At 34.5% G+C, this 16,947-nt stretch overlaps 1 protein-coding gene across 2 annotated transcripts in view; it reads right to left on the reverse strand.

The window, feature by feature from the left end:
* The window catches only part of LOC135086788 (beta-alanyl-dopamine/carcinine hydrolase), a 72,570-nt gene that overhangs the window by 6,996 nt on the left and 48,627 nt on the right, over positions 1-16,947 (reverse strand). Inside the window, exons 1-2 of one of the 2 annotated variants that reach the window (XR_010260602.1) lie at positions 13,898-13,972; positions 9,342-9,433 (exon numbers count right to left, since the gene is read on the reverse strand). Coding sequence is in view for 1 of the 2 variants with exons in the window: in XM_063981580.1 (XP_063837650.1) it covers positions 9,342-9,433 (92 nt within the window). In the remaining variant the exon portion in view is untranslated. Of the gene's footprint in view, positions 1-9,341; positions 9,434-13,897; positions 13,973-16,947 lie in introns of those variants that run through there. The other variant, XM_063981580.1, reaches the window with a different exon arrangement.

The following is a 16,947-nucleotide window of genomic DNA, read 5'->3' on the forward strand; positions in this document are numbered from 1 at the left end:
AGGGCAGAGGGTAGGTATCGCAGTAGGCACCTACATAAGGGCTCCGTACAAGTTTTAGAATATTATAATTATGCAAAGTTGGAAAAGTTGAAAATAATTATGATCAATTGTTCATTGTCAATTGAACTCATGATGCCCATACCGGCAAGTAGCAGTACCTACTTGCCGGTATGGGCATAAGTTCAATTGACAATGTTAAATTTTTTTACTATCCTTTGGTAAAGTTAATAATTATTTGTAATCTTAAATTAATTACACTATGACAGAGCGTTGTCGTAGTGCGTAAACAAGAGTACGAATTAGCTTAAAAAAATTGGATGATGATTTATAACACTGACCTTGCGAACATGTCCCACAAAAACACCATTTCCGCTTAAAAAAACCTAAAAACCAAAGTTCACCGCGAGGTTTCGCACATTGTAGTTTACCTACTACTACTAGTATAATTGTTACGAGACCAACCCTATTAGGTGCGTATGCGGAAAAAGAAAAGATAAATAATATTTCATGTTACATTTTCAGGTTTTTTATAAAAAGTGCTCTATGAGGAATGAGATCAATTTGAAAGAATAAAAGTACTTAATTACGCCTTACATTCGTATTTAAATATGATTGTTATCTACAAGCTTCTTGATGTTTGTCCATAGAGTTTAATTTAAAGGGTTGTTTGACCATGATTTATCCTGATTCTTAAATTATAATTTTGGTATGCCAGTGGGTTATGTAGGCATTGTGTTACTTTGCAAGCTCTAGTAATTAATAACAAGATAGGCCTACGTGAGTTTCATTCACTTGTCGTCTCGCTGCATAATTAGGACATTATGTAGATTACCTCTTACTTGAGGTTATTCGATATTTCCGACCTTATGATATTTCAACTTAGGTCTTATATTCGCGACTATGTGACTAGGCCAGGGCTTCCCAAACATCTTTTAATATGACGCCTTTGGCAATTTGTCATTTTATAGTGATGATGCCTCTCCCCCTGATTTTTACTAGAAAATGAGAGCAAAAACAAAATAGATTGAAAATAGATAAACAAAATAGTAGATTTTTGAAACCAATAGATTTATTTAATAAACTAGCAGCCGCCCGCGACTTCGTACGCGTGGATCTCGTTTTACCCCCCCTTCATCTATCTAACGCGGTTCAGATTTTTTCATACAAATGTTTTTTCCCGCTAACTCCTGTTCCCGTGGGGAATTTTGCAATATCCTGTTGTAACTAAGCTTTAAGTTTACTAAGGTACCTGCATGCCAAAATTCAAGCGTCTAACTTAAACGGTTTAGATTTTTCATACAAATGTTTTTTCCCGCTAGCTCCCATTCCCGTGGGAATTTTGCAATATCCTGTTGTAACTAAGCTTTAAGTTTACTGAGGTACCTGCATGCCAAATTTCAAGCGTCTAACTTAAGCGGTTTAGATTTTTCATACAAAAGGATTTTCCCGCTGATTCCCGTTCCCGTGGGAATTCCTAAGTATCCTATAACCTGCCCAGGAGTATGAAGAATAATTGTACCAAGTTTCGTTAAAATCCGTCGAGTAGTTTTTGTTTCTATAAGGAACATACAGACAGACAGACAAAAATTTTACTGATTGCATTTTTGGCATCAGTATCGATCACTAATCACCCCCTGATAGTTATTTTGAAAATATATTTCATGTACAGAATTGACCTCTCTACAGATTTATTATAAGTATAGACTATATTAACACATTTGAAGCCAAACAAGTTTTTAACACGTCCGTCCTATCGAGACCGATGTTCAATATTTATGGTAATTAATTGTTTTAATTGGCCGCTGTGATACAAGCTTTCTTGCTTAGTCCAGAGACCGCTAGATTAAATTGAACATGTGACATCTTTTAGAAATAAATAAGTACTTTTTACTTTTAAAAGTGATATTTATTTTCCAATGTTGGATATGGGCATTTCTACTGTACGGTGTATTTTTTCTCAATTCAGTGCTAAAATTTATATTTAGTTTTTTAATTAGTTTCAATACAAAAAAATAAATGTTACTCCATTCTGAATGTAAAAATAGCATTGTCACTAAATATTGTGAAGTGGTTTATGAGAAATGTTAAGCATCGAATTGAGAGAGCACCGAATTGAGAAAATGAATCACGGAATTGAGAAATGAATCTCCAAATATAAAAATCGCTCCGCAAACTTAGAATTGATGACATTATGAAGAAATACCTAATGTATTTCAATAATTAATATAATAAATACTTAAAACGGTTTTGATATCTGATTGCTGGTCTATTAGTTAGATGGTTCATTTTAGGTTTATGTGTCTGAAATAGCAATGGAATAAAACAAAAATCCTAATCAATATGTTTAATTTTTTAATAAGGAACTATAATAAATTCTTAATTTTTATATATTATTTTAATTTTATTTAAATAAAACAAATAAATACATGACACAGGGTCTCTTTGTTTATTTATTCTTAACCTTAAACATAAAACAAACATTGCAAAACCCAAGAGCTAGATTGACCTGACACTATACCGAAGATATTATATCGGACGTCAGTTTGTACACGATTAAAATGGCACTCAAATAGCTGAAATACAACAAGGCACCAGGTGTTACGGCATTATAGCTGAGCTTCGCCGGTACTAAAGGCTCTACAGAAGCAGTTCAATTCCATCATTCTCGAAGAAAAAACGCCTCCGGCATGCATGGCACAGAAGTGTGGTGATAGCATTATAGACTCATTTCACTTATGAGGCGTGTTTACAAGCTGTTTTCGAGAGTCCTTACGAATCATCTCGCTCGCAGACTCGACGACTTCCAGTCTTCCGAACAAGCTTGTTTCCGAAAAGGCTTTAGTATTATGGTACACACACAGGTACGCTACGGCAGATTATACAGATGACCAAGGAGTCGCGATATCAGGGATGATATCGGAGTCATGGCCTCCGTAGAGCCTTTCAACAAGTGGGTCTCAAAATGAACATGGACAAGACAAAAATCATGTCAAATGTCCGTGTTGCACCCACTCCTCTGAAGGTTGGAGACTACACTCGAAGTTGTTGACAATTGTGTATACCTGGGACAAGAGTCCAGATAGTTAGGTCCAACTTTGAGAAAGAGGTCTATCACTGAATTCAACTCAGCTAAGCATCGATCGGGAAGCTTCGCTATTAAGTCTGAACTACCGCAGCGTCTTAAGACAAAAGTCTTCTACCAGTGTGTGTTGCCAGTAATGGTGTATGGATGTGAAACTTGGTCGCTTACTATGAGCCTAATAAGAATCGGCAAGAGTGAATATCGGCAAGAGAACCAAAGTGACCGGCATAGCCCGTAAAATTATCATAAATCAAGTAGCAGTGGGCGGGGCATATAGCTCGTACAGATAATTTCTGTTGGGACTGAAAAGTTGTCGAGTGGAAACCACGGACCAGTGAGCAGGCCCCCACTAGGTAGAACGACGATCTGGTGAAGGTCGAGGGAAGAACCTGGAAGAATTATTTTAATAAGATAGCAATAGCAGTGTTTTTTTTTATGAAACCTCAAAAAATTAGTTTTATTGTCTTCTGTCCAATGACTGGTACGGTCCAATGATTGGTAGTTCACTCTATTATTATGCTCTATTGATTTCATTATTATTTTAAGTTACACAAACAATTTATAGCACAATAAAAGTATCTATTTTCATTTAACATCAATTCGGTGTACGTGTTTTCTCAATTCGATGCCCCATATTCCGCGGAATTGAGATCCACGGAATTGAGGAAAAATCACATTTCATCAAATTACTCGAAAATATTATAAATTACAACGATTTCTACCAAACGAAATGGCAGATATCAGTTAAATACTTAATTAATTCAGCAGTAATCTCATTAAATACTTCATGAACATTATTAATATCGCACACCGGTTTGAGAAGTGACCAGTGACCAAAAATTCTGAGTGATTTCAAACCTCTGAAAAATGCTCCTCAAAGCGACTGATCCCTATTTTATAGTGCTCGACCACTCGAGTGCAACTGCTAGTTTATGGGAATCAGGCGTGGGTGTTCGTATTGTGCGTTGTTAGTGATATAGGAGCACAAAAGTAAAAATCACGGAATTGAGGCACACACGTCGGACAAAATTTAAATGTGTTACTGTATTAAAACCCAAGGACTTACATTAAAGAAACTCATTTATATAGCTTTATTAACTATCCCTTGTTCTGTGAATGTGGGTTTCATAATAGGGAAGTTATTATTTCAAAAGTTATGAAGCAAAAACGAGTAAATTCTGGAAACCGGACACTCCATTTTAGGCCAAATTTCGCCCGTTTTTGAACTTTCGGATTTTTTCAAGGCGAGATGTAAAACCTGGCGGTCTTCTAAATATGCTCTCCATCAAGTCAAGAGTCCTATAAATACGTGTGATTTTTTTCAAGTCCGTACTTCAATTTTAAAGGTACTTTTTTCGCCCCAGTAGGTCGATCGGTCGTCCCCGTAGAAATGCCCATATGCTTGCTTTTCTATGCATAGCTTGTCAATCTCTTTTTCTACATTTATTTTGGACCGGCTCACGCGCCCTTGGGATAATGCCCAAGTCGTCGTGATGCACAGTTTGAGAAGTATAGGACTAGGCCATAGTTCTCGAGCTTAGTGCTCACGACTGATTTATGATCTCAAGTTCATAATCAAACCGCAGTATTATGTCAATGATTAAAAATGTACATGATAACGTGACTTGCATCGGCGTGCGGTGAATAAAGTTAGCAAACCGTGTTTCGTTAATGAGGATTTAGTGGCTTGAATTTTAGTAGATATTCCTTCTACTTCTAGCTTCTTAAACAAATGTACGCCCTTCTCGTGTAATGATTTATCTAGGAGTAGATTAGGTACTCTTTTTCGCAACATATAAAATCTAAAACAAAAGTGCCATGCTTCTAGCCCTTGGACGAGTTAATTCGTCCAAGTTCTAGCCCCAAGGACAAATGTGCCAAAATGATTTCCTTGTAGGTACTCTGTGAACAACTTATTACTGGAACCAAATTACATAAAGAGCCTGAATTAAGGAAGTAATTTGTATGTACAGGTATTGTGCTCCATTCTTGTAACATGTCACTGTTGTCACTCTGGTGACTGCCCGTGACTGATCTCGTAAGTTGAGCCTTCTATTGTTTTTTTATGCATGCACACACAAACTAAAAGTAAGTAACTCCATTAATTCTGAATCTTTTCCAAGTAATAGCGAGCCTATCTTACTAGATTGATATACGCATTTAATCTAAATATATTTATCTCAAAGGCAACTGACTAGTCAGTCAGTCGACTGACAGAGTGATCTATCAACGCACAGCCCAAACCACTGGACGGATCGTGCTGAAATCCATCCCTATAGGGGTAAAACGGGATCCACGCGTACGAAGTCGCGGGCGGCCGCTAGTTTTATTAACATAAGCTCCATAAATTTTATGCTAAACTTGTATTTCGTGGATTGGTCAAATAAATATATCTGCGGTGGATATGTTTATTCAAAAATTATTATTTTAAAGATAGATATAGCTTTTGTAAAAGATGTTTTCAAAACCTAATTTGCCAAATAAGAATTACTTCTTTACTTTGAATGAAGAATGTTCACTAATTTTGTTTTTTAGCTTTCTGTATTCTCTGTTAAAAATAAAAAATACTCGTGAAAGAATTATTTCGATACGTCAATTAGTTTCCAAGATATTAAATTTTAAAAGTGCGGGCTGCGGCCGGCCCGCCATTTTATGCGCGTGACGTCATATTACAGTGACTGGCTCATATTTGTATGGGTGGAATCTTGCAAGCTGAATTAAGACCCACTTCCAGGCAACCGATTAAGCTGAAATTTCGCAAACACATATGATTTGGATGACCATGCAATATTATGATGACATGGAGCTGATCTGATGATGGAGCTGGAAGGTGGCCATAGGAACTCTATAATAAAACGACTTAAATCCATCGAGTTTGGGCTCGTTCGTTTTGTATTGATGAGTACTTTAATTCTATATAATAATCAGGGTCTAATGATGGAGCTGGAAGGTAATTCGCAATAAAACGACACAATCGCATCAAGTTTGGGTTTGGTTCAATTTTAATTTCTGTGATGGGTCTGGGTGTTAATATGTATAATAAGTTTGTATTTACAAAAAAAATGTATTTAAGTATGTTTATATCCGTTTTCTAGTGAGCGGACACTGTGAATGTACGTCACGCGCGGTCACGTGACCGTCGGCGGGACTCAATATTTAACCCTTCATTTGGCAAGACAAAAATTGTTTGATTTTTTCAATAAAATCTATTTAGACCTAATTGTTACTGTCAAATAAAGTTAAGAAAAATAGTAAAAAAAATATTTGGTTGGTATTTTCGCGAAAAACGATTGTTGCTTATTTACCACATTGCCAAATAGGGGTACTTAAATACAACATTGAGATATATTAAAGAATTAATTTTTTTATATGAAAATCTTAAAAAAATCAATCGTATTTCACATTTTATGCATTAAACTTTTTTTTGGCCATTTTCGCAAAGTCGACAATGACCTTTTTCTCCAACATTTGATAGATGACGTATGTCATCATACTTCACGATCAGTATGCCGAGCCAAGGTTGGCTTTTTATTTTCTCTTTAGCTTCTGAAACTGGTATGTTACCGTTATCTGCTATAGTTGTTGACTTCAACGCAAGAAAAATGTGTTTATCATTTAAATCAGTTCAGCGGTATAAGTGTGAAGACAAACAACACAGAGACAGACAGCTAATTCTTCCTCCCTCCTAAAATGCTGTGCCCGACAGGGTCCATAATTGCATCAAAAGTAATTACTATACCATCTCTATAACATTATTCATGTAATACATGATTGATTTATTGTGTATTGACACTCTTTTGTATTAACAAAAAGCTAAACCTATTTTGTTAGCTGTTTGGCACTGTTGCTTCTAGGCAACATCGAGGTTCGGAAGCATGTCATGTATTAGAAAACACAGTTTCTACGCCAAATATTGCTTTATATGATTAGTTTGATTTATTATAAATTAAATTTAGACAAAACAAAAACAATTAGAGGTGATAAAATAGTACAAAATCATAAAACTTCCGTCTTTGTTATTCTCATTGCGCGTCATCTTGGCGTCTGACAGAAATATGGATATGAAATCACTCAAAACTCAGTCGACGACCGATTTACTAGTGTTTTGCTGAACTAAGCTTTGCAACAAAATCGAATGATTTGCACAAAACTTATTATTTGGTGCTGTAGAAATATTCAAAGTGGTTGTTGCTTAAAAGCATCACTGCCAAATGAAGGGTTAAGCGAACTTTGAATGCATATAAAATCATAACTACTGGGTATTTTTGAATGAAATAAAAACTAATGTATTTGTAAATGTAAAAGCCTAACTGTAACATAGGTTTCAAGTGATTTTTCATACCTAGTAACATTCTCAATTCAAGATACTCAGCGCAAATGATATACCTACCTACTATAAATTATTTGAAAAATACTCTTAATATCTAAATCAAATATGTATCGGCACTTGCTAATGTTATAGTTACATAATGTTATCGGTATTGCCTTATATGTTATTATAACATTTAGTTTATTCATCAAATTACTAATAAAGGTCGCTACGAAATAAATTTCTACTTCTTGTTTTGACAATCGGAGACGTCACGTAGATGAGTCATTTTTTAAAGTTAGTTACAAATGCTCTACATAATATGTAGTATTAAATCTACTACGTTGTTTATTAAAAATATATACTTTTTTTTTGTTCAGAGGGGTAATAAAAGAGACTTCCTGTTCATGGATTGTTTCAGTATCACGTATTTATCCTATTAAACCTACCTACCTACCTAATTTGAAAATCAAACACCTACATAAGTATGTCTAGAAAGATAATGAAATGTATTTCTAAGACTGTCAATGACATCTACTTGATGTTTTTCATTAATTTTTCAAAGCTTTATTTAAATAATTTCTTTTCGCAGTTCCATTAGTGCTAATACTCCGTTCATTATTTATAAGTACGAGTAAGTAGGTAGGTATGTTATTAACTTATTTTAAAGTTAATACTTCAAATATAAATAGCTAATGGATTTTTTACTCATTAATATTAATTGAAAGTTGAAACTACGAGTAGGTACTTTATACAAAACATAAGGTCCTTCATTAATCAAGGGTAAACTATTGATGTTAGTGAGAACCAATCATACTTTTAGAAGGACTGCTGGTAATCGTTTGTGCTAGGGATGTTATGGTTATGTAGTTTCGGTTATGGATACGGTTACAGATATTGGAATAATATTATACCGGTTACGGTTTCAGTTAAGGTTTTTTTTCGGATATCTGAAAGTTTCGGTTACGGTAACGGATATCTGTGGTAAGTAGGCATAGAATGCAAATTAAAATAGTTGTCCAACACAGTTCATGCCTTACCAATATAATGGGTACAGAAGAGATTTCTTTGGCATCTGTCATCTTCTTTTGGTCTCATAAAAAAACTTTTATCTTATGGGAAAATCTCTTGTACATCAAATGCAATCATTAACAGCGTAGGGACTTGCTTGACTCTGCCTACATCCGAAACTATCCTTTCGGATAGTTAGAATCGGTTATGGTTACGGTTACGGATTTTTTTTTTCGGATATCTGAAAGTTTCGGTTACGGTTACGGATTTCCATAACATCCCTGGTTTGTGCTTCCGTAGGGGTTTCTACCAATCAAGCTATCGGGGTTGCTTGGGCTTTCAAGCTCGTGGGGATTCCCCGGAGATAGAGCTGAAAGCGCCACAACTATTAGCCTAGCGTGTTCACAGCAGAATGATTGTAGCACGGATTACGAGCCTAAATACCTGAGTGTCTTCGATTTGTTGGTAAAAATGTACCTTCCGCAGTTAAACCGTACAAAAGGGACAAAGAAGAAATCATTTAAGCAAATTGTTCTAAGAGCGCCCCCCAAAAGAGTTTGTACTACGGCTTGAGGTGTTAGAGAGAGCGGAGCACTAAATAGTTAGGGCCATCAATAGCATCACTACGATGGTCCTCGCCAGTTGATAGTAGTTTTCATAAATATTGGGCTTCGAACTTAAAATAATAATAATATGTACAAAAAATGAGAATTACGTACCGTGTCGTGTCTTTACAAAGAAATATTATCTAAGTAGTTTTTTGTTTCACTGGAATGACTTGTGTTTTTGCCTATGTCTGTATTTTTAGCTCTAATAAATTAGATCAGGATTAATTTCGATGGAGAGCGATTAGTATTTTGAAAAAAATGTTTGTGGTCTGGCTGGCCTAAACCCAAGTACTCACTATAAGTCTTCAAAAGCATAACTTATTGTACTTACCACGTCATACCCCACTTCGTAGTGAGACCCCTGCACGTGGATTACCGGAACCGCACGCCGTCTGCCGAGCTGCTTCTCAGTGAGTACCAAACCTGAAAAAAAATCTCATTTATACAAAGTCATACCTATTACAGTAACTATAGTTTTTACGGGCGAATTTGTTTTTCACAAGCTTCTTTTGAAGTAGTATGATTAGGATAGGATCATGAAACAATCTTTAAATAGATACCTAGATAAATAAATCGTTTATTTGCAACACACATTATGTATAGTTGCACCGAGACAAAAGTGACAAAATAATAGGAGACAAAGATGATAAGCACGTTTAATGAAACAAAACTAGCTTTTAAAATAGCTGCGTCAGTGTGATGTGTGCCGCAGCGATGCAAAAAGCAAAGAGCTCAGTGTAAACACTACCCTCAAAAGGGCAGAACTCCGATTTTCACCTCTTGCTAAATCTGGAGGACTGCTAAGTAGGTTAATATGTTAGAGGAAATGATAAATATTGAAACAAGAAGAATAAATTCGGATTTGAATGTTCATTCTCGTTTCATCTCTATAAGTCAGTCTAGATCAGTGGTTCTTAACCGGTGGTCCGCGGAACACTGGTGGTCCCTGGAGGCATTCCAAGTGGTCCGCAAAAACATCGTAATAAACAAGTGACGTGACGTGATGAGTCGAGTCAACACAACGCAAACGGCGTGCACAGTGGGCGAGAAATCGACCTCCCCTTTCATAGGATTTTGAAAAAAAAAAATAGGTGGTCCCTGACAAGACAGAAATTTAGTAAAATGGTCCCTCGTGACTTTAAAGGTTAAGAACCATTGGTCTAGATACTGAATAATACCTTTTATGTAGAGTAAGCAAAGGCGCAGGCGGAGGCGGTTACTTGATATATTTTTCAGGCATATTACTGCTTAGATATTTTGAAGCTTTGAATCTAATCTGTCTACATAAGTCGAACACAAATGTAATATTGCCGTTACAATGCAGCGTTGCGGTCGCAGTTGAATCTTCGTAAACAAAATCTTCCAATAAGCAATATTAAGGTAATTTTTTGGTAAACTGAAAAGCTTCTAACTCATATATTTACAATATTTCGGTCCAGTAATAAACAACTCAATTATTTACTTATTATATTTACGATTCATGAACTCTAAAAAATAAGGAAAATGCAAGAAGCAAGGAAAATTAACTTTCTGTGAAGTTGTTTTGCGAATAAAACGAATTATTTTTTTCGTCCATTAACGGAAGAGTCTTGCTGAGTGCCATCTTTAAAGATTTATGTTTTTACGAGGGATGATATTATTTTTAGTTGCAGGTAGTCAACGCTTTTAAAATCAAAGACTTAAAAAAGAGCATGTACTTGCATAGCTTTTTATCTACCTTCATAAATTACCTATTCTTTATTAATAATAATCTTATTAATATACATTAATCTTTAATCGGGTATCTTATGGATAATATAATAGTAATACTTTTTATAATTAGGCTTTTAAATAGCGCGTCATTCTAACTACCGTATAGGCCAGTGCTGAGAAGAAGCAGCGCAAGAAACTATTTTTAGTTGTATGTGCCTGAAATAGTTCTAAAGGAATCACTTAGTGGCTTCTTTTAGAACCAGGGTTGATAAAAAGTATAAATAAAATTATGCATAGTTTATGATGCTATAAAGGTAGAGATTATGTCCTCACTTTATTCCGCTAAATATTTGAAAGGGCCGGTATTTCGGACAATGTTTGCGGTCCCAAATATTCGCTGTCTTTATGTCCCTTTGCTTAATATTTCCGCGATTGGAACACTTTAATTCCTTTATTTGAAATTGTCCACCGCATTTAGGTAGAGTTTATAATGTTTACAATATTAATGTAAATTTTGCCTCTTATAATTAATAATAATAATAATAAATATCCTTGGACATTTTACACTGCGCTTCTAGTCCCAAACTAAGCAAAGCTTGTACTATGGGTACTAGACAATGGATATATAAACATACTTAAATACTTTTTTTTTGTAAATACATACTTAAATTAAATACTTAATGTATTTAGTTAAAATAGATTAGGCGTCTTTGTAAGTAGTTATGTACTTGAAGTTTTGTGTAGGTAAGTTCTTTTTCGAGCGTTAGTTGGAGGAGGCTATATTTTGGTAGTTTGACAGGGGTCTGAATTTTAGTCAAAAATGGGTTTGATTTTCGTTACAGAGACTGACTGGCCTGGCCTACCATAATGATGAACGCGAATATGCTTATCAATACGATTAAAAATCAACAAACCTGCACATTAATATTATTAAGGTACAGTCGACAGCACATCAGACTTACATTTTGTTCCAAAATAGCATCTATTACAACCATAATAAGATGCCTCATTATTTAGCTTGTCGTGCAGTGCTTCGTATCTGCAGTATTATCACTTTGAAAGTAACTTATACGTTTCCACTATGACGAAAAAATAAACTAAAAAACTTAAACCAGACTATACAACATTTTAAGCGAGTTAAAAATACATAATTTGCATACATGTAGGTAATTTAATTAAAATTGGTCTACATTTGTGAAGATTCGGCAAAAGGACAAGCGGCCTCTTAGTATGTACGGCTCGTGTGAATTAAGGAATACCTGTAGTAAAGCTTTGTAAACTTTTATCGCGCCATTTTATCGATTTTACGCGATAAACTCATACATTTGTCGCCTAAAATAATCGATAATATTTTATCATGCCTAGCCCGGCTGATGGCAATTAACACTGACCCGCCACAACTTAAGCTGACTTTAGTGTGTCGTACAAAATCCGAATGATTTTTGAACTTGCTGCGATTCTGTGATACCTAAATATTGAATTTTTGACAGCAGTTTAGGAACTTTATTACTTACTTGTTTTACACATTTGGAACGAAAATAATAGACTTAGGTGCAAGTTCATGGACATCGTATTATGATTTGTAACTTCAGTTTTTTTATAAGATTTAAGAACTGAGTACATTTAAAGCACGAACCAATTTAGACAAAACACTCACTGTAGGTTGTGGTTAGGTGCCTATTTTCTAAGGTCAACAAACGTCTCTCAGTGAAAGTTTAGTGAAGCTAAAATTGTATGGGCTTAGAGCAGTTCCTAGCAAGCACTACGGAAGAGGAATATATTATGCATTAAAAGCTTGCTGAACTCGCTCGTTTATAGTTATTACTAGCGACCCACCCCTGCTACGCACAGGTATAGACCTTCCTCTTGAATCACTGTATTTATTTAAAAAAACCGCATCAAATTCCGTTGCGTAGTTTTTAAGATCTAAGCATACATAGGGACAGACAGACAGGAAAGCGACTTTGTTTTATGTAGTGAAGTGATGGTGATTGTTAGTATAAAACCAAATTATCAAATTACATACGATACAGGCGATTGGATTAGGAATAAAAACAAGCTCGTTCAACAGTTGAACCAATTAGTTTTGTTCTACACTACAATACGCCTAACTAACTTTACTATAAAACAAGATAATTATGCTCGATTGTATTAGGCAATAGTGATTCAGCTATAATAAATGGTTGAAAAATGACTCTAATGATAAAATCGAACCTGCGGAACTCACGCGTTTACGCATTTTATAGAATACTTTCTTTTTTTTAGTTCAGATTAGTAATTTAGCTTCTAAACCTACTTACGAATATTTTTCGTACTTATTGCTGTAATTATTTTTATAATATTTACGAGTAAGTTATTAACTTATTGGTAAATAAAATTGATTAAATTTGGTCTGAAAAAAAAACTAGGTTCAAGTGGTGCTATTGGCATAAACACAGATACAATAAGTATAAATGTTTTACATAAGAGTAGGTTTTACTCGCGGCTATATCCACGCGGCTTTACCTATAATCTTACAATTTTATCAAAATCCGTTTAGATACTTTTGGGCGAAGGAGTAAAATCAATCCATCTTCATAAACTTTCACATTTCTAGATATTAGTAGGATGAGATCAAATATCCTTAGCAGATTCTAAAAGCTCATTTTAATAAAAAACTTTATTAAGGTTATTCGCACAGCATTGACTTTAAAATGTATCCTTAGTTATCGAAAATCTGTTATCACCGATAACAGTTACCTACACGATGTTGCGAAGACAGTTTAATATTTAACCCATCAAGATTCAAGTTAAAGTAGCTCAGCTCAAGCATTATATAATAATACCACAGAATAATAAATAAGTAGGTACTGATAATACGTAAACATAATTCTTAGGTTTAGCGTACACCTTTTCGAGCAAAAATATGGAATCACCCTTTTCAATTCGAGCGATGATAGAACTAAATGACTGATAGAAGATAAATAAAAATTGGTATCATTTTAAAGGTATAAATTACAGTATAAAGTAATTCAGTTCTTAACAAATGCTCGGAAGAAAACACAAGGGGGTGATTCTATTATTTTGCCCGTAAGTTATACGTAACATTAGCTCATGTTTTTGATCTTCATCCACAAACTTCTGTTTAACTTATAACTATCCTTTTTCACACAGATATTATAATCTAAATCGCTAAACACTTATCACTTTACTCACCGTGCTCTCTCATCTCTCTGACTATGATGCGAACGATCTAACTCTGACCGCCCGTTGACGGTGCGCAAGACCCACTGCGAACGCTCGATATTGTTTACATTGATATAGTCAAAGCGTTTAGCGACAGTTACCGCGATCGGAAAACCAACTGAGCCTTGAAAACCGGAGGTATCTACGGAAACAGTTCTGAGTTTAGTTTTTGAAAGATTACATCCCGTGTTAACATTTTTTTTTAGTATTGATAGTGATAAATGTGCGTTATGAATGATTATACAGTTGAGGTGTGTTTCCTTTGAATGAAATGTCATAACACGCCTTCGCTAGTTAATAATCATAGGTGTTTGGTTCGATATCCGCTTTCATGGATTTAGATGCATTGGAGAAACTATCGCCCGTCTCTTTAGTTTGCATATTGAAAGAATAAATACCAGCTTATTCCCACAATATTTTAGCCTTTTTTAGCGAAATATTTTTTTGGTTTACTGTTCTCTTTTCTTTACCTACGATCTGTTATAACTAATTACGTAGGTAAGTAATACTTATGTAGTAGATACGAACAAGAAGCACCAATTGAGTGAAAACAGCAAAAAAGAAATGCCAGGTTGCTAATTAAAAATTTAATGTTTCTCGACTGTCTTCGCTCTTTTAATGTTTGTAATTTGAGGCGGTAAAAGAAAAAATAATTTAATTAATACACTCACTTGACTGAAATAAAAATGCTCAAAAGAAAAGTACTACTGGATAGGTGTGAGTGGATACAATTTTCATGTTAATTAAATCAGAGCAACATTTATAGGTAGAGTTTAAGCTAGGCATTTGGCAAAACCTGACTAACGATGCGGTAAAGGTACACACTCACTTGATTGATTGAATTGTGTTGAAATCTAAAAGAAAAGTAGGTACCTACTGTAATTATTATTATCTGTGTTACTAAGCAGGCATGAGTGAATACAATTTTCTGTTAATAAATTCAGAGCAACATTTATTTATTTATTTTATTTATTTATTTATTTTTTGGGAAACATACAGTTACAATATAATTTAACTTAGGTGCAGTAAGAAAACACATAAACCAATTAAGTTTCCACAGTTAAATATACACATAAAGTTGGGCAAACCATTATGAATAAAATTTTGTTGCGAAAAATATAAACTTATATTTATAGGTAGAATTCAAAACTAGGCAACATTTGACGTTCAAAACCTGAAGCTCTATACTACGGTAGCGATGCGGTAAAGCCCAATGTGACACAGACGCAATGTTGTTTTTTTCCGTGTATTGTGCAACCACACGTTATTTGGTCCCAAAATATTTTCCTGCCCTAACATTTAAATGAAAAATGTGTCATTAAAATTCAATAACAAACCTTACACTGCCTTATTTAGTCGCAGTTACCGGAGTTAGAGAAACAAAAACTAGTTGTCACTGTTAATTAATTTAAATGGGACAGTGTCATGCAGACAGGGCTACAAATAATGCAGCCGGAACTAAGCCCTTGCCGCTAGCGACGACTTTCGGCTTTGATAATGTTAATAAGTCGTTTTTCCATAAACCGGCATGACTTCACCGGCCATGGTGAAGGTACAAAGATAGAGACAAATATTTACAAAATTTTGTGCACCCGTTTCAAAGGAACCGCGCTGTGGTCGAGTACTTTTGAAAGTTAACCGCTCTGAAAACGAGGATAATATGTTTCATGTAAAAGAAAAACACATAGAAAATAAAAATAACACTATAGTAGTATCAATTACCTATATTTAATTAATTATAAAAATTAGGTACTATAAAATATAATGTGTCATTACAAACACACGCTTTATTTTTCAACCAAGTTTGTTGCCATTGTTAACGATACTTTCTTTGTTATTAAAGACATTCTATAACTTCGAAAGGAAAGGAATAAGGAAGGAAAACAAAAATTAGTCAGCAGAATTACATGCAAAGGTACTTAATATGAATGAAGAGGCATGCATTTATCAGGTATAACATTGAACCAGGATTTCACTTTTTTGTAGTATCTAATGTTCAAGATTTTTGATAACTCTTTATTGAGGAAACGATCGGAGCACAGATTCAGCCATTTTAATGTGGGTTCCCAACGAGTTATGCAAACTCAATGAATCCGATATACTTTAGTAGAATGTATCCTTTTGTTCGCAAAAAATACACGCATACAATAGGACAGCAATTGCTGCTGAATCATAATATTAATGAGGTATTTGTGGTATAGGTATCACGTGGTTAAAATTGCTGGTGACACTAAGGTTAGTATAGACTAGAGCATTCGGTTTAAAGAATCTTTATTCTCATAAGAACAGGGTAGTTCACTTACATGAGATTATAATAATTTACAACAATGTTTGTCTTGTGACGAAGCATGCGCAAAGCCCACAAACAAAAAATAATGTAGGTACTTAAATAACTGTTAACATTATTTCGAATAAGTACAGTGCGACATAAAAGAGTAGAAATTAATTATTTCGGAACTAACACACTTTTATCCTAGCAACACTGATTTTGTATATGGTGTGTGAAGTGATTGGAGCAGATTGGAGTTTCAGTGCATAATTACGACTTGAATTGTTATTCTACTTATTTTATTTACTTGTAATAGAATAACTAGCCGCAATATGATATGTTTTAGTGTTTGTATCACGCTTTCAAGAATCAATCGTCGAGCACGCTCGAAGTTTTTATTACAACCTAATTGAATAAACCAACGAGCGTGTTGGTGTAACATTTCGTCGAGCCTTAATTTACATGAAGTAGTCGAGCGATACACATTACAAAAAAGCTATTAATAAAAATAACATTTTTAAAAACAAGCTTTATTTCGAAAGCTTGTATCGCGCATGGAATTTATTCCTCTTTTTTTCTGTTTGCGCTACAAGCTTTCGAAATAAAGCTTGTTTTCAAAAAAGTTATTTTTTTATTACAATTTTATTATACACTTTTTAGTTGTATCTCAATTTCTGGACCCTGGTCATCATTTAGCACCAAAGTGCTCGGGAAGTCGAATCCAACGAACCCAAACTCAATAAGTTTCCGC

This window comes from Ostrinia nubilalis, chromosome Z (assembly GCF_963855985.1).
Source record: "Ostrinia nubilalis chromosome Z, ilOstNubi1.1, whole genome shotgun sequence".
NCBI classification, from domain to species: Eukaryota; Metazoa; Arthropoda; class Insecta; order Lepidoptera; family Crambidae; genus Ostrinia; species Ostrinia nubilalis.